Source organism: Crocodylus siamensis, chromosome 3, assembly GCF_052110815.1.
Source record: "Crocodylus siamensis isolate JL-2025a chromosome 3, ASM5211081v1, whole genome shotgun sequence".
Lineage (NCBI taxonomy): Eukaryota > Metazoa > Chordata > Crocodylia > Crocodylidae > Crocodylus > Crocodylus siamensis.
The window spans coordinates 222,015,874-222,040,078 of NC_143397.1; the positions used below are offsets into that span (position 1 = coordinate 222,015,874).

A 24,205-nucleotide genomic window follows, 5' to 3' on the forward strand; every position below is an offset into this window, starting at 1 on the left:
ATGGTGCAGTCCTTGAAGAATTTTTCTTTCAAGTGGCTTATGAACAGGTTGGCATAATGTGGGGGCATTTTGGTGCCCATGGCTCTGCCCATGGTCTTGAGGAAGTGTTGGTTATTGAAAGTGAAGTTGTTTTGTGTGAGGATAAAGTGTAATATATCTTTGGGTTCTGTACTCTGAGCTGCAGTCTTGTTCTTGCAGATATGTAAAGCAGGCATGAATACTATCCTGGTGTGGGATGTTGGTAGGCTTGTAACATCCATGGTGTCCTTAGACCAGTGGTCACCAACCAGTCAGTCTTGATTGACTGGTTGATCGTGGAGCCTCTGATGGTCGATCGCAGTCTGTCAGGGGCTCCACAACTGGGAGCAGCAAGAAGACACATGTGGCTGGACTGAGCCATGCCCCCTGCTGCCAGGGCTAGGCTGGGTGAGTTGGGTCAGAGCCTGGGCAGCTTGTCCAGGGGGCAAGGCGGTGGGAGGTGGGGCTGGGGAGGCAGGGCGGGAGGCAGGCAGATCCTAGAGTGCCCTTTACTTACAAAAAATGATCTTCACCATAAAAAATTTGGAGATCACTGCCTTAGACTAACACGGCTACAACCTACATCCCTGAAACATGGTTAGTTGTTAGTTATCTAGTGCATGTTCTAGCACTTTTTAGAGTTTGCCTTTATGGAATCTAGGGATTATCTTTTCTCTGTAAGAAAAGTAAGTAGACCAGATCTCACTTAGACTTTTTCCATCTTGAGACAAGGTCTCCATCAGTACCACTCAAAAAACTCACACCAGCAGGATAATGCTGGGATTGAGCATCACCTGATTTCATTGTGTTCCTTTTTTCTTCATCAGAAAGGAAGGCAGTGAGAGGTCTCATAGACTAAGTTTTGTTTCAGTAGTTTCGTTGAGCCGACAGAAGGATCCTTGCCTGCACAGATATGTCCACAAGCACGATTGATTGGTGCATCCTTAACATGGAAAAATGCCTTAGGCTTGCATTATGGAAACAATAAAGAACAACCAGAAATCAGCCTAATTATCCAGATCACTGATGCACATGTTTATGGAATGTCCCTATTCTGATTAGAAGCAGTTAATTTAGGGCAATGAATCGCATAAGAAAACATTTGAAGGCTGCCATCCCTTTACCTGGGAAAAGAATTAGATGGCTATGCATAGTTTATAGTGGTCAGTAAGTTATGTTAATGATAAGATGCAAGTGGTAGAGTATAGGCTATGTGGCATAAGATGTCTTACCTTTTTTTGACCTTGATTTTAGGAACTTTAACTGTTTTATTTTAAGTGTTTTTATGTAGAAATTAAATATTTTATTAAGGTTTCAAAACCAGCTATTTATAAAGTGAAGAACATTCACTGACAAGCTGTTTTTATATAATTTACAGTTCTGATAGGCAAGGTTTAATTTATTTCACAGTAGTTTTTAACAGTTGAATTCAGCAGAAAAATAACCAGCAAGGAATAAATCATTCTGCATAGGTCAGTATACATTAGATTGCAGAATCAAATGTTAACTAAACACACTGAAGACACTGTGGATTTGCACAATGTATTAATAGTTATCATTAGAGAACTGTATAATGTAATCCTAATTGTAAAGTAATGTATTTGAATTATTAGCATTGGCCCTGCACGTAGCTTTGTCCTGCATGGAGCCCCACTGATTTTAGGGTTGGGATTGTAGAGTTGTGACCACTGTGATTATTAACTATTAATAAATGTTTGTACTGTGGTAGCACCCAAATGTCCCAGACAGGTTTGAAGCCTTGTTTTACTGGGCCAGCAATTCTCAACCAGGATGTTATGGGGTGCTGGACAGTATGAGCACTGCTGGTGTGTAAACACTTGCACATGATTCACAAGGTAACCCCAGAGATTTCAAATAAGAATCAGTAGTGTCAAAAACATTCTGACCTATTGTGGGCTTTAATTACTTTGCAACAGAAGAATTGCTCTATTTTGCCATAGTCAAGAAACAAGTGAAAGTTAAGAGCTGACACATTTTCCAAGGAGTGACTTGAGCCTAATGAGGTTGAGAACCACTGTACTGGGTGCACTGTACATAAGAAGAACATGTGATGTTATGATCTCTTCCCTTTTTCTTTCTGTCTTCCTTTCTTTCAGCATAAAGCGACATCAAGAACGAAGAGCAATTTTGACTCCGATTTTAACAGATTTCACAGTTCGAATAACTGCTGCTCCTGCGATTATTTTCACAAAAGTAATTGCACCAGAGAATTTGCACACAGAGGTTAGTGTCAAGAAAAAACAGAAAAAAGAACAATATGTTAAGATGTAAACTGTTGTCCCAGTAGCACATTTTGATCTTGATAATGTTCTAGTAAGCAATATTAAAATAAAGTGTTTATACATAGGAATAGCTTTAAAAAGTACTGTTAACTTGGGTATTTTACTCTGACACAGATAGTAATTGTTATCTGTATTTTAGGGACAGATCTTTTTTTATTTAACAACATTATGATTGCACCTAATCATGGACCTCCATATGCTCAGGATGCCCTTGTGCTAAGTGCTGTACAAACGCACAGAAATAAATAGTCCTCGTCCTACACAGTCAAATGGGTCGCCAACTGGCTGGAGGGCCGCACCCAGAGAGTGGTGGTGGACGGGTCATTTTTGACCTGGAAGGACGTGGGCAGTGGGGTTCTGCAGGGCTCGGTCCTCAGGCCCACAATGTTCAACATCTATTAGCAACTTGAACGAGGGGGTAAAAAGCACCCTGTTCAAATTTGCTGATGACACTAAGATGTGGGGGGAAGTGGGCATGCAAGAAGGGAGGAATAGGCTGCAATCAGACCTAGACAGGTTACAGGGGTGGGCGGATGAAAACAGGATGGTTTTCAACACTGACAAGTGCAAGGTGCTGCACCTGGGGGGAAAGAACAAGCAGCATACGTACAGGCTGGGGAACTCCCTTCTCATCAGTACAGAGGCAGAAAAGGATCTTGTAGTCATTATTGATGCCGGAATGAACATGGGCCAACAGTGTGGGGACGCGACCAGGAAGGCCAACCGCACCTTGTCATGCATTCACAGATGCATCTCAAGAAGGTCCAAGGAGGTGATCCTCCCCCTCTATGCAGCACTGGTCAGGCCGCAGCTGGAGTACTACATCCAGTTCTGGGCATCTCACTTCAGGAGGGATGTGGACAGCATGGAGAGGGTCCAGAGGAGGGCCACTCCCATGATCAGGGGGACCTGAACCTGTTCAGCCTCCACAAGAGAAGGCTGAGGGGGGAGCTAGTGGCCTGTTACAAACTAGTCAGAGGGGACCAGCAGGCACTGGGGGAGTCCCTGTTCCCCCGAGCACTACCAGGAGTGACCAGGAATAACGGTCACAAGCTGGCAGAGGGTAGATTTAGGCTAGATACCAGGAGGCGCTACTTCACAGTCAGAGCAGCTAGAATCTGGAACCAACTTCCAAGAGAAGTGGTGCTGGCTCCTACCCTGGGGGTCTTTAAGAGGAGGCTGGATGAACACCTTGCTGGGGTCATTTGACCCCAGTACTCTTTCCTGCCATGGCAGAGGGTTGGACTTGATGATCTGCTCAGGTCCCTTCCGACCCTACAAACTATGAAACAGGCTGGCCTAATTTGGCACTGTCTGAAAAATCAAAAGTGGGAATCTTTTAATGGTTTCCAGCAGTATTTTTAAAGGCTTTTTAATGAATCATGTTTTCTCAACACTTTTCAACATTTAAAAAACACTTTTCCTAGGACCCTTGAAAGCAAACCTGAAAGCTACATTGTCTCAGCAAAAAAAGAATCGCCTGATTTTTGTCGTAGTTGAACTTCCCAAGTTAAGAATTTCCAAAAGCATACCACCCCAAAATTAATAGTGGTAGTGCAAGATATTCCACATCGATTGGAAAGATTTTGCAATAACTTTTACCAGTCTGTAGGCCGGCTCATTAACAATAAGCCTACGGGACCTTGTACACACAAGAGACTGTGGTTCATTTTTTGGCATTAGCATGGCACAAGGGAACTTAAAAATTTTATATGTCAGGAGGTGCCAGTCATTTCTGGCCAGCAAGTGGGAGTGATCTCTCATAATAGCTGCCTCCTGGGGAGGACAAAACTGAGGCAGGAATAAAAAGGCATATTTGAACTATATAGGTTACAGGTACACACTTAAGCAGAATGAATAGGCTGGCTATATGAGGGGAGAATTGAAACATTTAATGTAAAATGCCATCAAAAGTGTGGGTTGGAAAGAGTTTAACTTAAACAAATATTGGGGGATAGCTGAGATGCATGGAAAGGATTCAGTAATAAGAAACTTCTGAAATTTACTAATACTTATGTTCAGGAATGTAAATGTTTTATTAGTCAGATTCTCCTTGTTACCTATTCCCTCCGAGACACTTACTGGTAAAGAAAGAAGTCTACATAGATTACTAAACATTTGAATATAAACAAGATTCTCATGAAAAGGGCAGTGCTTCTGCTTATTAATCAACCTTTCTGGACTGGTTCTATTTTTCATCTCTGTATTGCTGCCAACTGTGGTCTAGAACTTTAGCTGTGCTGTATAATACCAATAAAACAGTGGTCATCCAACTCACTCTGCCAAGTTATTAACAGCAGTTTACAAGTAAACAGAAATCAATTAGGCTGGTTATCAGCAAGTTCCAACACATGATTTCATTATAAATCAAGCTTATTTTATATTCCAAAAAAGTACATCTTTTGGAAGAAGAGGGGAAAGGAGAATTGTAATCCATTGCCAAGAAAATGAAAAACAAAAATCTGACAGTCCACTATTTGATACTACAAAAAAACGGAAACAAGACTTCACACATGAAACACTTAGATATAGTTTGTCTTGATGGTTACATAGGCTGTTGGAAGGAAGTAAGATATCAAACTGTGCCTTCATCAGAAAACTTTATAATTGGTATGACAGTCTCTGCTAGTTAAGGATAAGCAGATTTAACAATCCTAATTAACATTTTTAAATGGCTTAAATTTTGTAGTTCATGTAGAAACTGTAAATTCTCTATCTGGAATTTGCTAACAAGTGTTTTGAATTATTTTTCTCCATAGGAGATTTTAGTGTGCGGCCATTCTTTAGAGGTGAATGTGACCACAAACCTGGATTTCTTCCTCAGTGTGGCTCAAGTACAACTTCTGCAGCAAATAATACAAGCTAATATGGTTGGATTAGAAACTTCCAGCAAAGCCATTGAGGTAAATTAGATAACCTGGGATTTTCTTAGAATTTCTATGGCTCACATCAGACATTTAAATCATTTGCAGTGGTAGAAATATGACATAAATGAAGTGCATATATTATTCTTTATTTTAACACCTCTTTTGCCTCATCTTGCAAAGATAGGGTGACCACACATCCCAGTTTGGGAAGGACAGTTCCAGATTTCATAGGCCAATCCCAGCCAGTTAGTGAAAATTAAAACAGAAATCCCGGAATCGCAAGGATGTGGGGCTCAGTCTGGCAGGGAAGTAGAGCGGCATAGGGCACCAGGCAAGTACCACCAAGAACGCCGCTGCCTGCAACAGCACTGCAGACTTGAGGGGCCAGTGTCCCAGATTTCCTTAAAAGTAATATGGTCACACTATCCAAAGAGAAATGAGAGACCACATGAAAGGTTGCATATGCTTAATGTATCTTCATCTTTGTTTTGGCTCATTGCATCCACCTATCATATACTGGTGTTCACACTCTTTTACTTCTGTGAGATGGCCCCTTTGAGCCTCTTACTCCACTGAGCACTAGCTGTGGGTGATGACAAACTTCACTCACTAAGCTTCCACCTTTTAAATCTTCTATTTGATCATTAATGCCAAATTAGGCCTCCAAGATGTTCCTAGGAAGATGAAACTCCCCATCAGATACCTTGCAGCAAACAAAATCATATTCCTTCGTGATCCTCAAATCCTGTGATCTGTCAGGCCCACAGCATCTTGGGAATGCAGTTCAGATTGTACTTTTGTTATAGAGCAGAAAAGGCTAGTAAGTAACCCAAGTGGACTGGCTGCTACCTAACTTCAGAGCCTTCCATATAGCAGGGCTGTGTAATACAGCTGTGCAAAGCTTTGGGTGGTGATTTGATTCGGAGGAGATTTGGCCCAATTTGGTGGCTGCATCTCTAAATCCAAATTGAATCCGGGGACCAATTAAAAGGTCCAAACTGATTCAAAGCTCTCCGAATCTTTTCCAAAGATTCAGAGAGCTTTGATGATTTGGGCAGTCCACGGTGGCTGCAGCAGGGAGCTGCAGCCGGACTCGGAGCTGGTAAGTACTAGGGGTGGGGAAGGAGGGGCTGGGGGAGAGGTGGAAGGCCATGGGAGGATCCCTGCAAGTCCCCATCCCCTTTCTGATCCCTGCCCACTCCCCCAACCCCCTCATGGCTGCCCTGCCTGCCCCAGCTTCCAGCGCTTTAAAAAAAGCCCAAATCACTGGGTGCTGCCAGGAAGGGGGCGATCCCTGCTACCCTGCACTGCCCCATGCTGCATGGAGGGGCTCTGCCAGCCCCACTCCCCCAGCCCCACCCCATGGATGCTCTACCTGGGCCAGCTCCAGCCCTTTAAGGAAAAAAAAAAAAAACAAGAAAAGTCCCAGGACTCACCACTCCTGCAGTGGCCTCAGGGCTTTGGGGGGGCTCATGGAAGAGGCTTGCACATGGCGGGAGGCAGCGGGGGTCACCCCCACTGGCAGGAAGGGTGAGTGTGGGGGTTTTTCTCGGTTTTTTTTTCCTTAAAGGGCCAGAGCTGGAGCAAGCAGGGCAGCCATGAGTGGTACAGTGGGGGGGAGGTCAGGGGGCTTGTGCAGAGCCCCCCACACAGTGGGGGGCAGCAGGGATTGCCCCCCCACCTGGCAGCACCCAGTGAGTTCGGGCTTTTTTTTTTTCCAAAGTGCTGGGAACTGGGGCAGGTTCTGAATCTCTGAATTGAATTTGGCCGAATCAGTTCGGGGCAGTGATTCGAATCACCAAATCAAATCACTGTTCCCCGAATTGGCCAGATCCGAATCCGAAGCAAATACTAGCCACTTCACACAGGCCTACTGTGTAACCCACCAAAGGCACTCAACTCTCCTGTTCCCCTCCTAGCCAGTGGGAGAAAAATGGAGGACTATTCTCTCTTTCCTGCTGAGGTACTGTCTCCTCATGTATCCTGGGTTAGGGTTAGACAGTAAAAGGTCCAGCTCCCTCCTTTTCCCTTTCTTTCTAAGGACCCCAAGACTAGTTTGTTACCGCACTGGTCTAAAGAAACTTCCTTTCTCCCTCAGCCCCTTCTTCCCCAAGACTGAGGGAGGTGGAGAAGACATCACTTAATTACCCTGTTGAACCATTAGTAATAGAAGAAATACAGTGTAGTTTTCTCTTTCTTGGATACTTTGCAGGCACAGGGCCTCTTTTGGAAATGTGCATTGTAAAGAAGTATACTGTGGGAATATCTTCAATAAATAATTGCAGGGCACTCTTTTCCCATTGTCAGAGGAATGGACAAAATCATAAAAGTTGAATAGATGCCCAGAATTCTAATTTTGAGCTGGTGCGTTGCAAAAGTCTTGTGCTCTTAGTAGAGAATATGCAAACTTGCTGCAACAAAAGCTACTTTCTGCCTTATTCAGAACACTTTTTCTTCATTGTACCCAGAAATGCCCATTTGTCCTTCATTAATGTCTTTCATACATACTGCGAAGTCCCCTGTAATGAGTAAATGAAAACAATTCTAGTTCAAATTGTCAGCCTTGCTTATATCATAATATATACAGCTAACCTGGATTCAGTACAGTCAAGTATAATGCTTTCTTTCATTACTTTCTAATACTCTTTGTGTTGTCTACTCTGAAGTGTATGAATTAAGCCAGCTTATGCTGGGGTCTCTGTGTCTGTTCTCTTCATATTTTTCAACTCATGTTGTTGCCCTGAATCACTGGAGGGAAAAATTATAATATTGATGAACAGGCCAGTTTATATCAATCTAAGTGAATTAAATCTGAAACCTGGAGATGTCAACATTGTTAATTATTCCATTGGTGAGCATCGGAATAGAAATATCTGAAGCTAATTTTCCCACAACATCCTGGCCGTCTGTCCAAGTCAGGACTGTCTAACTTCCTAGTCCCCAGGGGCCACATGCTGCGTGGGTTGCACCAGGTGAGCTATAGGTCATTGTGCCACATAGATCCTCCTCCATTGCTGCTCCACTCACCTGTCTGAGCATCCCCTCAACTGCTGCACTGGGCACCCCCTACTGTTGCACTGCAGCCTTTCCCCCCCTCTGTTACATCACATAGGCACAAGTCCCCATCCTCCTGCTGCAATGCGTGCCTCCCCAGCTGCTGCCCCATGCAAACACAGTCTTCCCTTCCACGTGGCCCTGATTCTGCCTCCACCCACCTACAGTGGTCCAGACTCACCCTCAGCTCCTGTGCTACACCATGCGGTCCTGCCCCCTGGGGTGGGTGTAGGAAGCTGCAGCCAGAGGAAGGCATGGAAACCAGCAGATTCCAGCTGTTATTTGAAATGTGCACATTTGAGATTCTCCTAACATAGTTAGTTGTGTTAGTGATTCAGAAGGTAACAGACCTTTTCTCCAAACTTGAGGCAAGATAAAATGGCAATGGTTCATCAAATGTTAAATGATTAGAAGTCCTTGGTTGAATAACAGACACTATGATGCATTCTGGATATCATTTTTATTTTGAAGAGGTTCACACATGAATTTCCAACACCAATAAGTTTTCAGCCATTAAGCATACTGTCTTTGAAATCACCAGATGTATAATGCTAAAGGAAACCAGGTGAAAGTCATGTGAGTCTGTGTCTTTTAATGATGCCTAAAATGAAGGAATTGGGGCACTTTTTTAAAATTTTGATTGGCATATTTTGTTTATCTTCACAGACACCTGGATAGATTACATTTAACCAATCAATAAGCAAAAATCACTAACAAAAGTATGCCCTCAGGAATTCTCTAAAAGGGATGGGGGATAAGAGAATGCCTTGAATTTCTTGTAGTTACAGCCTTTGAAGCTACTTTAGGAATAGTATCACCTGTTTTCCTCTGTGCTCATACAACAGGAAGACTAGACTGGAAACATACCTGTTGTAACTTTTGTTAAGTATCTTTCAAAGATAGCTTACCTGTATGCTGAAAAATAAACCTATAATGGAGTTGCCTAAGAAAAGAAAATCTAAAGCATTAAGAGTTTTTGGTTCAGGTTTTCTTCTTAGTGGTGTTTCCATTAGATGTAGTGAATTCTTCAAGGAGCTTGAAGGTCTTCCTAGAAATGTTCATTTTAGATATATGTCAAGGACCAAACCACAGAACTCTGGAGCATGCTGAGAACTTGATTTCCTGAAATATTCATTGATCAATTGACAGTAAACTTTGCCTGGCTAGTAGGAGTTCTGCTTTCTATTTGCTATGTGATGAAAAAGTGGTTGGCCTTGAAGAAGGAAGTTTAAAAAGAACTATTGCAAAAATAATAGAAAAGGTAAGAGAAAGTTTAGTTACAAATACATTTGCACTAGGAAGTAGAAGAAATATGAAGATGGAGCTTGATAAGTTTATGAATGGGTTACTGATGTGGGTACCTACAGATGCAGAAGACTTAGGAGGGCTCTCCCAGTCTTATAGTCCTTAATACCAATATGAATCCATATTTTTGCACCATTGTACTTAACAGGTAATAGTACCTGCTGTGTTTTTGGTCCATTCACACAGTGCCAAAACTTTTTAACCTGTTTCACACCTAAGACACAAGGGTGATTTGAATAAGTCAGTTTTATTTAAGTATTTTTGCAGTAAAATACATCTTATGCTGAAAATGAAATTCATTCATATGACAGTTATTACACAATGCTTATTTCCAGACTTTACTTTTTTCTCTGGCTTCTAGGTTTAAACCTTTATTCAGTTTATATCCTTTTCTCATTATCTTGGTCACACTTCTTTATGTACTGAGTGCAATAGATTTTGTTTAGGAGAAATCTTCATTTTTGATAGAAAGCTTACTAGATCTTATACATCTGGAGAAAAGATCCTTCCCCAACCAAAACTGAGAAAGTCACCATTCATGCTGTCTGGCTTTCCACCCATTCATGCTTTACTAGAGTTGTGGGTGTTCCTGGAGTATAATTACTAACCACCTATGAATTGGACCAATAGTTTTTTTGGCTCATTATAGCCAAGATTGGCAGAAGTTTTCCAAACTTTTCATATAGAACACCTGGCAAAAGTAGGATAGCTAATGGGAATGAGAGCATGGAATGGAAATTAACACCTCTGAAGGGGAAAAAAAACCTCTGAAAGCTTGCAGCAGTCAGGTGGGTGGTGCAAAGAATCAATAATTTATGTACTAGAATGCTGAAAGAAGGGAGAAAGGGATGATCTTGCCATCAGTGTGAACTCAATAGCATGCAAGGTTTAGAACAAGTATTGAATGAAAGAGTTAAAGATATTGAGGTAAATAGGATTTAAATATAACATGGCTTTGTCAAATATAGATCACACCAGGTGAACCACCGATGTGACACAGCCATGGAAATGACAAAACAATACCCTATGAGGTATTCCAGTGGAGATACGGAAGTTAGAGCCATTGCACAGGGTTATTGATAGGAACTCATTTGAAATGCCTTGTACAGGTCTGGTTGCCATTGTTCAAGGGAACTGTACTTGTACTTAAGCAGATGCAGAGAATGGTTGCTAGGGTAATCAGGGAAATACAGTGCCTATCTGACAAGAGGAGATAAAAGAGCCTGGCTTATTTAACAAAGTAAAATGAAGATTCAGAGTGGATAGGATTGCTTTCTATAAATACATCCAAGAGGGGTGGGATGGGGATGATAGCAGAAGAACAAATGGACACAAACTGGCCAGGAATATATTTAGGATGGAAAACAGAAGGTTTTTAATCACCAAAAGGGTGAGGTCCTGGATCAGCCTTCAGTAATTGAGACAGAAACCTCAATCACTTCAAGATGGTACTTGATACGTTTCTGAAAGAGACGCTTGTCTGTTGACAGCAGAGGACTAGATTTAGTAACCTGCAGGTCTCTTCCAGTCTTATGGCTTATATTCTAATGTAGCTCTTGCTCAAGCCCTCAAAAAGTTATATCTCAACAATTTAACTATAGTCTCTTCTTTGACGGTCATGAACACTTCCTCCTTATATCTATCCAAGTGTTGCCATTATATTAATCTTTATAGCCCATTATTTTGGTGCTGCTACTTCTGAATTGTGCCTCTTTTGCAGCACCATTTTCTGTATAGCATATGCAAGCCTTGTCTCTCTGTGTTTATGGATCTCCCACATTTATCGCATCTTCGCTCTACCCATCACATCTGTTGCTGTGGAGTTAACTAATGTCTTTGATCTGCCAATGACAATAGCCTGTTTGCTTTTTTCACAAGCACTTCTGTGATTTCTCTTGTGCCCTATCTATCCATAGAAAGCACCTTTTATCAGAATTCAGAGTTACCACCTTATCCTTTTCTGAATTCCTAAACTTCCCCGGCATGATGTTTTTAACACTGTTGTGAGTATTGGTTAGGCTGGTGGACACTTGTAACCACAATGACAACTGAAACTATTAATAATGCAAATGTTACAGCCTTTGCTATTATATTGCTCATCTGTTTATCATCCTGTTATCTCTTACCATGTTGTTACATTTTAAGCTCCCTGAGGCAGAGGCTGTCTTTGCTTTCCTTCCAACACTACCAAAATATGATTACTTAATAAGATAATTATCTAGATCACCCATGCGCCCTTTTTGAGGACCACCATCCTTCCTTTCTAAGCTTCTTTTCAAGATGGCAACTTTAGAGGATTAAGAATTCCTGTTTTAATGAAAGTTATGAAGTAGTTTTGTGATTTGCCATCTCGAGGTGCATCTAGATTCCACAAATGCATTTGTTTTATTGCAGTCTGGGCTCAGACCTGGCCATGGAACAGGTGTTGCATCAACAGTATCAAGTGATGATTTCCTTCAACTAGTGCACACTCTGGTTAAGGTGCCTGATCCAATTCTGATCATTTCAGGAGCTTCTTTTGCTATTAATAAAAAAGATGCTGCATGGCATTGCTCAATGGGAAGGGTAACACTTCATATCTGTCTTCCCTAACGCATCTTGGGAAATGTTTTGTCAACTCTAAGACCTCTCATGAGAAAGCTGCCATCCCTCCTGATCGGGGTGCTTCTAAACTATCAGGAGAGATTGTTAATTTGGGCTGAGGTGTTATGAATGACAGTGCTGATACTTGCTCCTAAAAGATGAATATACTTTTAGTGTGAGCTGATGCCACATCATGAATTTCACCGAGCTGAACTGGTGTCTGACAGCAATGAAATCTGTCATTTTTATTAAATTCCAGTTGAACAGTTTCTTTAGTTTTCCTGTATCTAATTAAGGGTGCAGATGAGCGCAAACTGGTTCTCACTAGAAAGGGTAGGATAGCAATGAAGCTTACTGCAGGAGGGAAAGCGTTTAGAAAAAACAAGTAGCTGTTGAGCTAGTAGTATCCATTACTGTTCCCAGATTTAATACTTATTTCATATTTTATTGAAATAAATTAATAAAGCAGAAGTCTAAGACTGTTTTAAACCATGTCTAAATGCACCATTGTGGTACTAGCATCTTTGAGGAAACGTTATTGTTCTGCACAGATGCCCTCCTATATCTGGTGCACGCTAGTGTAGCCATGTCCATACAATGCCAAAGGTGGGCTGGGGTAGAAGGGTCATTCTGTAATACTGATTAACCTGTCTAAAGTGCCATGTGGTGGTTACACGGCTTCTGATTTGGGAGCCAGCTGGAGCTACATGATGTGTGTGAGGAGACCATTACTGGGCACAATAAGTTAACTGCATAGGCATAGCCACAGTGAGCTTTGGTAATGATGGTGTATTGGAAACTTATACAAACCAGTGATAACAATAGTTATGACTTCATTAAATGCACATTGTGGATGTCATCTACTTGGATTTTAAGAAGGCCTTTGATATGGTATCTCATTATATTCTTATAGCTAAACTGAGTGACTATGTAAATGATTACATGGTCAGGTGGGTGGCAGATTGGCTTAGGGTTTGCACCCAGAGAGTGGTGATGGATGGGTCAGTATCGACCTGGAAAGATGTGGGCAGTGGAGTCGCACAAGGCTCAATCCTTGGACCGGTGTTGTTCTGGGTCTTCATCAGCAACTTGGATGAGTGCATGGAAAGCACTCTGTCCAAATTCACAGATGATACCAAATTATGGGATAAAGTTAGCACACTAGAGGGTAGAGAATGAATCCAGGAAGATCTGAATAGATTGGAAAAGTGGGAGAAACAGAATAGGTTACAGTTCAATAACTACAAATGCAAGGTGCTGCACCTAGGGAGAAGGAATCACCAGCATGCTTACAGGCTGGGAGAGGACCTTCTCAGCAGCACAGAAGTGGAAAGGGATCTTGGAGTCACTGTTGACTCCAAGATGAACATGAGTTGTCACTGTCACCAAGTGATCAGTAAAGCTAACCTCACTTTATCATCCATTAGCAGGTGTATGACAAACAGGTCCAAGGAGATGATACTTCCCCTTTAAGTGGCATTGGTCAGGCCGCAGTTGGAGTACTGCGTCCAGTTTCGGGTGCCACACTTCAAGAGGGATATGGACAACCTCAAGAGGGTTCAGAGAAGGGCCACTTGGATGGTTAGGGACCTGCAGGCGAAGCCCAATGAGGGCCCTGAATCTCTTCAGCCTCCACAAGAGAAGGCTGAGAGGTGATCTTGTGGCCACCTACAAAGTCATCGGGGGGGGCCAGCAAGGAATAGGAGATGCTCTGTTTACCAGGGCACCCCTTTGGGTAACTAGGAACAACGGCCACAAACTGATGGAGAGCAGATTTAGGTTAGACATCAGGAAGTACTTCTTTACAGTAAGGGCTGCCAAAATCTGGAATGGGCTTCCAAGGGAGGTGGTGCTCTCCGCTACGTTGGAGGTCTTTAGGAGGTGGCTAGACATACACCTAGCTGGGGTCATCTGACCTGAGGGCTCTTTTGTGCCCAGGGCAGGGGGTCAGATGTGATGATATGCTGAAGTCCCTTCTGACCCAAACATCTATGAATTCAGAGCTGAAATAATCCAAAAGAAGGATTCAGTAAATGGGAGAACCTTGGACAAGAGTAAAACTAAAAATGATATACCTAGGATGAGAATGGAAAATAAATCAGACTTCAGTTTGCAATGGTCTAGAGAACCAAAAGAGATAACACAACATGGGGCAGCATGTGTAGAAAATATTCTCTGGAGCAGAAGGAGTGATAGTTCCTCTGTGTCCGACTGTGGCACAGTTTTATCTGCAATATTGCTTGCAGACTCTTCATACTTCAGGGGATATTCCCTTGAAGGCTTAAACTTTAGCTCTGGAGCTTCTGCGGTATGATCTCCCATGTGAGTCAAAGCTAGCAGGGCCACTTCAGAGCCCCAATTTCAGTTCTCCAAAGTTATACCAAAAGAGCAAAAGATAAGGATCCACAAGTGCTTCCTTTACTCTATTTATTGCTAGTCCTTATTGGCAACTCCCTTGAGTTTCTTTCACCTTCAAAGTGAACCTTCTCAAGGCTCTCCAGTTATCTCACACTGAAACCACATTTTCCACCAGGGAGTCTATTGAAGCTAACTGGAATTTCAAAAGAAAACAGCAAAGGTATTTAAGAAATTCTGGTATTGATTTATGAGGACAGATTTTAGGACCAAGTACATATAGCTTGGGTGAGAGATGGCAAAGGGGATGTATATGGCCATAAATCTACACATATTTGAAGGGTGTAAACAAAAAGGAACGAAGGGAATTAACTAGGGTTGTAGAAGGGTTTATGACTAGGAGTTAGGTAATGAAATGAAAGAAAAGGATTGTTTGAAGTTGAAATTGTTTTGGGGGGAACGCTACCTGATAAGAATGTCTTCAGCTGTGGATTGCTTACACCAGGGAAGAGGTAGAAGTTCTCAGTTTCAGACATTTAAAAACAGATGGAGCCAAGCACAAGAAAATAGATAGTAGAAGTCAGTGCTGCCACGGCAAGAAAACTGGCCCTGAAAGATGGCCCTGATAAACCTTTTCAGTTTTTAATACATGTGTTTAAATATTCAGTAAATTCCATCCATTTACCTGAATTTCAAGTTGCCATTTGAAAGCCAGGTCATACATTATCTAAAATGACAAAATAAGGTGAAAATTAATCACATTTGTTCTGTGCAGCTTAACAATCATTAAACATCTACATCTTTTTTTTTTTTTTTAATGGACCAAAAGGGGCTTGAGTATATTAAGACTGCCTAGGGCATGTGGATTTAGCAGCAGTAATTAGTTTGTTTTTCATGAATATCAAGTAATCATCATATTAAACCTACTTACAAAAGTACCATATATAAAGAATAACATATGTCTATTTTTTGAAACCAGTGTTTTAGAACAAGTTAAATGTTTATACTTTTTAAGAAAATAAAAAACACATTTTTTAAGGGGGCAGGGAGGAACCACATCATTAAATAAGTCAGAGATGGGGGTGCTCTTTGATCTATGCTTGTACTCTAGACAGTATCCTGCAGGGGAAAAATAAAATTAAAAGAGTAATTTAACATTATTTCTTTCTCCCCATCTCTTAACTCAGCTTTTTACTCATGAGTTTCCATTATTCTACAGCTTTTGTTTCATTCCCTAATCTTACTATTCCCTAGTCTTGCCTTTCGGTAGGTTTACCTTACCTTACATGCATATCCAGTTGTCCAGTCTTTTCATTTTACACATTTATTCTGTCACAGAAATCAGAGCAGCAAGAATTAGGGAAATCTTGATTTTTGTAGAATCTCCCTAGTTCTGTGAAATTATTAGAAGGCTTCTCCTTTTCTGCAGAATTTGTGTTGTTATGTACATACTACCACTTTCTCCAAATAAATAGAATACAAAGAAATTGCCTGTTGAGGCCAAGGCTTTGCTTTAAGACTAAGTAGTTTTAATGGCAGGAGAATTTGCTTTTCTTTTACTTAATAACCTTTTGAAACATGAAAAGTACTCAGGCAGCTTTCTTCACCTTACCATGCCACTTGAATGGTCTTGTATTACTCATAGATTTTTAAGACCAGAAGGGCCTATTATAGTCCAGTCCAGTGATGTGCAACCAGGGTGCCATGGCAGCCTTTGAAGGGTGGCATTGCTGGGGGATAGGTGAGATAAATGCAGATTCTTTTTGCTGGCTGCTTCTCCTTTCCTGACCCCTCTTCAAGTGGATAACCACTATAATAAATGAAATAATTTTTGAAATGGGGTGCTGCTTAAATCAGAAAAGTTATGTAAGGATTCTTGAAACTAAGAAGGCTGAGAACCACGAGTCTAGTCTTATCCTCTTCATAACACAGGTCCATAGAATTTCATCCAGTGATTCATGCATACCTTCCACTTGAGCTACAATGCCTGCTTTAAACTGAAATGTAGTCTTGATTTAAAGACTTCAAGTAACAAGGAATCCATCACATCATTCAGTATAACTACCATTGAGGCATGAAGCACTGCTAATTGCATACTGCTTGCCAGCATCAAAGAAACTTATCCTCTGAATTTTCTCTTTTCAGCCATCCATTATCCCATGCTTTAATCCTACAACAGGCTCTCTCTTTAGGCACACCTCTGGGACCATAAGGAGAGCCCTGTTGAAGTAGGGCTCTTTTTGGCAGCCTGGATCTGCTCCTCCTAAGATGAGCTCATGGCAGGATGTGGTCCTGAAATCTTACATTTGTATGACTTGCTCATTTCTCAGATTTCATCTATCTATTTTCAGCAACAGATGGCCAGAACACATAACAGCAGGATTTAAAGCAAGTGATGATTATGTCTTTCTATGCATTTTTAGAAAGTTTAGAGTAATTGGTTGTTAATACAGGTATTTTTCCCATTAGCTGGCTAGTGGTGTTTATGGCTTTTTTTCATTGGGGTGATCTTTCCTTTTGTTCAATTTTGGGTATGTAAACTTGATACAAACTCTGTAGTTCCCTTGGTAATGAAACGCACTGGAATTTTTCAACAATGTGGGCAGGCTTCTGTGGTCCACCAAGCTTAGTTTGTGCTGCAGAAGGCAGTCAGAGAGTCTTATTGTGGGGAAAAATACTAGCTAATCCAGAGGTGCTCAAGGTTTTGGCCAGATGAGTGGTGCAGGGATGATCCATGAGCCAGATTGGACCCCTTGCTGCCTCTACATGCCAGAGTTGGGTCCCGTGCTGCCTCCACCCGGCACCTGACTAGCCAGATTGGGCTCCAAAACCCCCACTCTGTCACAGGTGATGGATTCCTTGTTACTTGAAGTCTTTAAATCAAGACTATGTTTTAGTCTAAAGCAGGCATTGTAGCTCAAGTGGAAGGTATGCATGAATCACTGGATGAAATTCTGTGGACCTGTGTTATGTCCATATGCTGAGATCAGGTCCAGCACTACCTTGTGTGCCTGATCTAGTGTGCAGAGCTATGACCTATGGGGCTCCCCGCAGATCCACAGATGCAATACTAGGTGCCAAATTGGGCCCACAGGCTGGGGTTGAGCATTCTTGGTCTAATGGAAACTAGCATAGATTTACTTCTGAGAAGGCTACTGACTGGTCAGGCTTCTCTGCTTCAGCATCAAGTCTGCCATAAACCCAGCATGAGAGGAAGAAGGATACATGTTAAAATAAGGCAGGAGAAATGAGGGGACACGATGAATCAGGGATTTGTTTAGCTGGATTCTCCAGTGGCATAAGGTTTCTGAGCCAGTGGCAGAACTTAAAGCTGTCCTCCTTCAAATTTAACTTTTACCTTTATCTGATAGCTGAGAATGGGCGTTGGAAACAAGTCCCTGACAGCCTCCCCAGAGCTTAGGGGCAGTAGAGAATCAAGCCTTCATTAACAAATATATATTCTAGATGAGTAAAAATTCTGATTTGATCATTTATTTTTTTTATGGACAACCTAAAATATGATTTTGGTAAGCAATCATGTTGTATTAAAAAGGAGTACCACCAACTTACTGTTAAAACAGTGAAATATGCATACATTGGTCTCAGTTTTACTATCTTGTCAAATAATTCATCCCAAATACTTATTATTGCAGGACTCTGCCATCCAGGTTTCTACCTTCCTCTTGCCAGTTTCTTGTTACATTTATTACCTGGCTATTTACTCCTGCCTTTAGATGTTCACCACTTCCTCTGGGTCAGATAGCATGCTGGACTCTTGTCTAGAGGTCTTGTAATTTTTTCACAATTCAGAAGAATTGGGAGAAAGCCATACATTTTAATGGAAGCTATGGAAAGCTTTCAAATATTGTATTAATCTACAAATGCTGTAGTTAGCATTACCCTTATTGCATTTAGAAGGATACTTTAGGGTCCATTTTTGTTTGGTTTTTTTACATTTTGACAACATCTCTAATGTCATTAAGTGGAAGAGGTGCGATGATGGTGTGGCATTTCCCGGTGGGTATACAATGCCAGAGGTATTTTGAAATGTGACAGTATATTCAATGTAGCAAGGTAGCCTCTGAATTCTTACAATACTTGTGGTCCAGTGTATGCTTTCATCTGGTTTTTTCACTATGTAAATTAGGGTGTCCTTGAGGAGAAGGTGAAAGCCAGCCTTCCAAGGGACTGAGTTTTAACTGCAGTAGATTGAAAGCAGGTGGTCATCCAAATTGTGTCACAATTTTGGCATACCATTCATTAAGAGGACCTATGCTACTGAAATTAATTCACACCTAACATATGTACAGTACCATGAAAGGATGTGACCTGCTTGACACTAATCACTGGGAGGAAAACACATTTCTTTAAGTACTGTAGATATTGCACAAGTGTCTGATATGTTGAAAATAGAAATGTTGTTTCTTATATATCTTTAATGCACAACCTCAGATTCATCCATACTGCTCAGTCCACATGTTAAATATTTTAAAGACTAAACATGGGATCTCCAAAGTGAGCACAAGGACTACTAGAAGACAGTGACACAGGTGCTCCAACATAATTTTAGTAACTTTGAAAATATGGAGCTAGCAAATTAAATCTTGCCTATGTGCACTGGTAGCCAAACTCTAGCCATACACCCATATGCTAACACAGTACTTATAGCTGATTTTATTTATTTTTTTATTCTAGACCATAGGAAGGGTCTATTTGAGCTCCCTCTCCTGTGAGCAGGTCTTTGAATGTTAAGTGCAAAAGTTCAAGGAAGAAGTGATGGCATAAATGATGGAATCATGACTAATTGATTCAAAAGAGCTTCTGCCAACCTTATCAGCTATCAGAGTAGAACCCATTTGTAAGGAAATTTAATGACACTTGGTCTACATTACAAAGTTTAGCCAGCATAGCTACATTTTGTAGGGGTGTGAAGTGATCACATACATTAGCTGGCCTAGTTTTGTTGGTACTCGCTGAATGCAGATGCAGCAAGGCTAAAAGAAGAAATTTCCTGCCAGTTTAGCTTCTGATAATCTGAGGAAAAGAGGGTGTTAGAGAAGCTTGTAAGTCTGAGTTCCCCTAGGGAGCTATGACAGCAAAGCTGCAGCAGCAGCAACCCTTTAACAGAAAAAAATCGGAGTTTAGACATGAAGACTGTCTTTTACATGAGACTTTTTGAAGTGTGCTACAATTTAAGTGGTTTGAAGTGGTATGACAGGCTGTGTAGATACTATGCTATGGAGGCATTGTGTTGAAGTAAAAATCCCCCCCCTTAGATATTTTAGGCTTTCCTTTCTATAAAGGCCCTATCATTTTGTTTGTTTAACTTGCTTATTGTAGTGGACAGTCCTTGTGAGTGGATTAGTTAAATGGCTAGGAAATTAAAACTACAAGTTTGTTTGCAAACTGTCCTGATCAGAGGCTGTTTTCACATTGATATACATAAATGTTTGGCTGAGAGATTCTCTGAGATGAATAACTTTCTCTTGAGGTTGTTAGTTGTTATGGACAGAGACGTGGGGCTTTTGTGTTCCTTCCACAAGCTTTCAGGCTGGTATAACTGTCCAAATCTGGGTAGGAAAACACTGTGCTGATGATTTGGGGGAATAAAAATGCAAATATGTCTCCAAAGTTAGAGTTCATCCTTGTATTTAGCAAGCAGTTACCCATTAATGTGTCTTGTGTATCAAATAATCCTATTGTTTTGCATTAGTATGCATCTTGTCCATTTCACTGAGTTCTATATCAGAACTCCTGGTTTACAGCAGGGGTGATCAGCCTCTGGCCCACGGGTCACATCCAGCTTGTGGAGGAGTCATGTCATCCAGCCCACAAGAGTTCTCTACAGGTACAGAAATGTGGTGGTGGGGAAGTGGTGGCAGCATTGTGTCACTCCCCTGTTGCCAAATATCTCTTTGTGGGAAACCCTGTGAGCTGGATAACATTGTCCTGCCTGCTAGATCACTCCATGTAAGTAGATTTGGAAACACCAAGTCAGGTCAAGCCAGCACGTGGCCACATCTGGGCTCCTACAGTCAGGTGGGGCCAGTGTGCAGCTAGATCTGGGTGCACAGGGTTGGGTAAGGCAAGCGCATGGCCAAATCTGAGTTCATGGGGTCAGGTGGGGCCAGCAGACAACTGGATCCAGGTGTGCAGGGTCAGGGCAGGCCAGCACATGGCTGGATCTGGGCATGTAGGATCATATGCTCATAGACAGATGCCGCAAGGGATCCAGTTTACAAAATGACCCCCTACCGCCACTCTGATTTACAGTGATTCAGCTATACATGCATAGTTTATTTTCATACCTTTAGAAGAGTTGTGCTTCCTCAGTAATCTGTGTTCAAATTAAATAAGCCCACCAGTAAATAGAGGAAATAATATTTTATGAGAAGTGAATTACAGCTGCCTCTTCACAAAGGGCTGGCATTGTACACTGATGATTTATTTGTCTCAAGTGCAAGCATTTGTAAAGAATGAGAGGGCGGCCTGGTCCATGGGGTGAAGGGAATGTGAATCTGGGCAGCAGTGGGGGGCCTAGAAACCCTGTGTAGCACCCCATATGGTACAGCAGAGGAAGGGGAACCTACTATGCTCTGCAGTGGCAGCGAGCACTTGGCACAGGCTAGGGACAGACATTACACCAGTTTAAGTGATCAGAAACTGGTTTAAACCTATAACAGAAGAGATGTTCAGGTTATATAAATCAGTCTGAAAATGGCTGAAGCTGGTTTGAGATAAACCTTGTTGAATGTAGCATCAGTCTTAACTGATTTGGCTCAAACCGGTTTATGCAATGTCTGTCCCAGACTCCTGGCTGGTGTAAGATAAACCAGACTCTCCCAGCATGCTCTGTGGGCTGGGCGGGCTCTCTGCTCCACAGCAGGGCTGGCCCCTCCCCCTGCTTCATGGCTGGAGCTCCAAAGACTGTGGGCTTCTCCCCGGTCACCACTGCCTGCTAAGCAGGAATTCTCCCCTCCCCTCTGCCTTGCTGTGGAGGTGTTGGTGTATTCGCTAGCATGCTGGCTACAGTCAGGGTTTATTACCCCTAACTAAACCCCTAAATAAACAAGGTTTATTACCCCTAACTAACACTAAATAAATTCCCTGCTGGGCTACTCAGAGTGTCCTGCGGGGGCCTGGCCACAGCCCACCTCAGCTCAGTGCTGTGGAAGGGGCTCCTGCTCTAGCGCTCTCCAGCTTTTAGCCTGAGCCACTGCAGGCATGTGCCTGCATTTCTGGTATGTCTGTCTGGTTACAAAACTGACTCAGCCTAGCCAGGTTAGACTAACCTACAAAGATTAAATCAATTCAGGCTCAGGCTTTTTGAATGGGTGTCCCTAGCCAGTGTGCAGAGGACAAGGGTGCTGACATATTAGAGTGCAAAGGGGAGGTGGAGAGATCACAGAACAGTGCTGGGAAACATGGTGCAGCATGCTGAGTGTGAGGCCTCTGACATGACATCGGGGGCATCTGCCACATGGTGCAGTAGGTGGCCTCCCACAATGTATGGCCCAGGGGGGCTTGCAGCCCCAGGCCACTCAGAAGTTGGGTAGCCCTGCTGTAAACAATAACATTTGTTTTCTCTTTCCTCATCTTTTTGTTGATGAATAGAAATGAATAGGAATATATAGGACCTTCATAGGACATGTTTTCAGCAAAGAATCTGTTAAACATTTCTTCATTTTGTTCTGGATATGTAGTGGCTACATGTTAATACAGTAATTAACTGTATATCAAATGTGTATGCTCTGTAATTATTTTGTGGTTACGCTTGAATTTTTTTCTTTGATGAAAGTATGTTTGTGTCCCTTCTTATCAAGATTAATATATCACATAAATTATTATTTAGTTATATTTGTATAGTTATTTTCATTAAAAATCACAGTGCTTGAAAAAGTGATTACAAGCTACCCATGTAGCATATCTGAGATTGATTGTACCTTTTAATAAAATGCAGCCACATCTGGAGTGACTGGGGGAAATATTGTTCACTGAAGTTCAGGGTAGCTTGTTTCTCCTAGTGGAGACTGCTGTTTTAATGCTACTTCTCAGCACAGGCCCTTTGATGGAAAATAAGACTGAAAGATTCATTCTCCCTTTTGAAAAGTTGTGGGAACAAAGTTTCAAATCCGTTGTCATGTTCAGTAAGTTCATATACAGACTAATAGATAGATCTAGTTATATACAAACTAGATTTTTTTTAACACTGTTTGACTATTAGATAAGCCAACAGTTAAAGTAACAGAATAGGATGCTTTAAAACATCTTTTTAGAGTATATCTTTCAAACTTCTGATTTTATAGATTTTTTTTCTGACAAAATGTCCAAGATGGCAGTTTCCTGTTAGAATGTGCATTAACTATATTTGTTAAAGGAAAGTTTCAGAATATCTTCTGTATTATGCTGGCAGGGACAGATACAGAAGGGGGTGCAGTGGTGCATTCATACCTTTCTTTGTCTGTACTGCATGTGAACTCTTGGCACAGGATCTGGCCCTGCTTTTGTGTAGTTAGGAGCCTAGGGCAGAGGCTGGTAATGTTTTTGTGCCGAGTGCCAAAAATACTTGCAACCTTGATTTATAAAATGTTGGTGTGCCAGGGGTAGATAGCAGGTGAGCCATGAAGGGCCCAATCCTTGTTGTGTCAGTGCAGCCCTGGCCCCTTCTCTGAGGCATGCATGCCAAGCAAAATGCCTTTGTGTGCCACTCTGGCATGTATGCCATGGGTTGCCTTATCCTGGCCTACCAGGTGAGCTACTGCCCACTCATCCCACTGCTGCTGAATTCACTGGGGAGGAGAAGGCGAACAGCAGCAGCATTCACCCTCTGGGCCCTGGAGCCACACAAATTCAGGAGCTCTGGCCAGACCCCACCTCAATCAGCTGGTTCAGAGGTTACTTCTCACATGGAACTCTGGCAAGAGCCTATGCTGACAAGGCAAGGAGCTCAGCGCTCACTGTGTACGAGTGGCACAGCCAAAGACAGGGAGGGACACACCCCTCTTGCCCCATTCCTGGATCAGAAGTCCAATTTATTTTCTACAGTTTAGCACATGCAGGGTATAGTGATGTTAAAGATCAGGATGACATTTCAACATAACAGTAATAAGGAGAGACATTTTTTAAATAATCTGTATTGATGCAAATGTTATCTAAACATTATTTCCAAAATGTGTTGGATACACGTAATATTTCATGGATTTGATCTGTTTGAAATACTGTAAACAAAGAATAATCTAATCCATAAGTGGCAATGAGGTATTTAAAGAGGTATTAAGTTGGCTTTGAGGGATTGGTGTTAGTACTAGATTTATTCATTTCCTTTTCCAATAATTTATATAGGGCCAAAAACTGTGGTTATATTAGATTTACAATTATCATAATTTGGGAGGTATTGCACACATCAGTGAAGGGAGAGAAATAACCACAACAGGTTAAACATTAATGTGAATGGAAAAAGATTCGGTTTGGGAAAATGTACATCTGCAGGAAATAATATAAAACCCAGTGATCAGTGGGAGTGAGATAACTGTATAGCATTAATGTTGAAAGGCACAGGGTGATAGTGGAAAGTAAATTAGATATGAGCTTGTGATATAATATGGCTCCAAAAACTGGCTAATGTAATTCTGAGTTGCATATGAAAGGACATATCAAAACATAGAGTGATAATAAGTCTTCCTCTTTGCTAAATCTTTGTGAGTCCTCTCTTGAATGTTA

The 24,205-nt window shown here is 41.7% G+C and overlaps 1 protein-coding gene across 4 annotated transcripts in view; it reads left to right on the top strand.

Annotated features, from left to right (window-relative positions):
• The window catches only part of VPS13B (vacuolar protein sorting 13 homolog B), an 883,845-nt gene that overhangs the window by 629,689 nt on the left and 229,951 nt on the right, over positions 1-24,205 (top strand). For all 4 annotated transcript variants that reach the window (XM_090040420.1, XM_090040419.1, XM_090040417.1 and 1 more), the window contains 2 exons: positions 2,136-2,262; positions 5,081-5,224. In XM_090040420.1, coding sequence (XP_089896546.1) covers positions 2,136-2,262; positions 5,081-5,224 — 271 coding nt within the window. The remainder of the gene's footprint in view (positions 1-2,135; positions 2,263-5,080; positions 5,225-24,205) is intronic.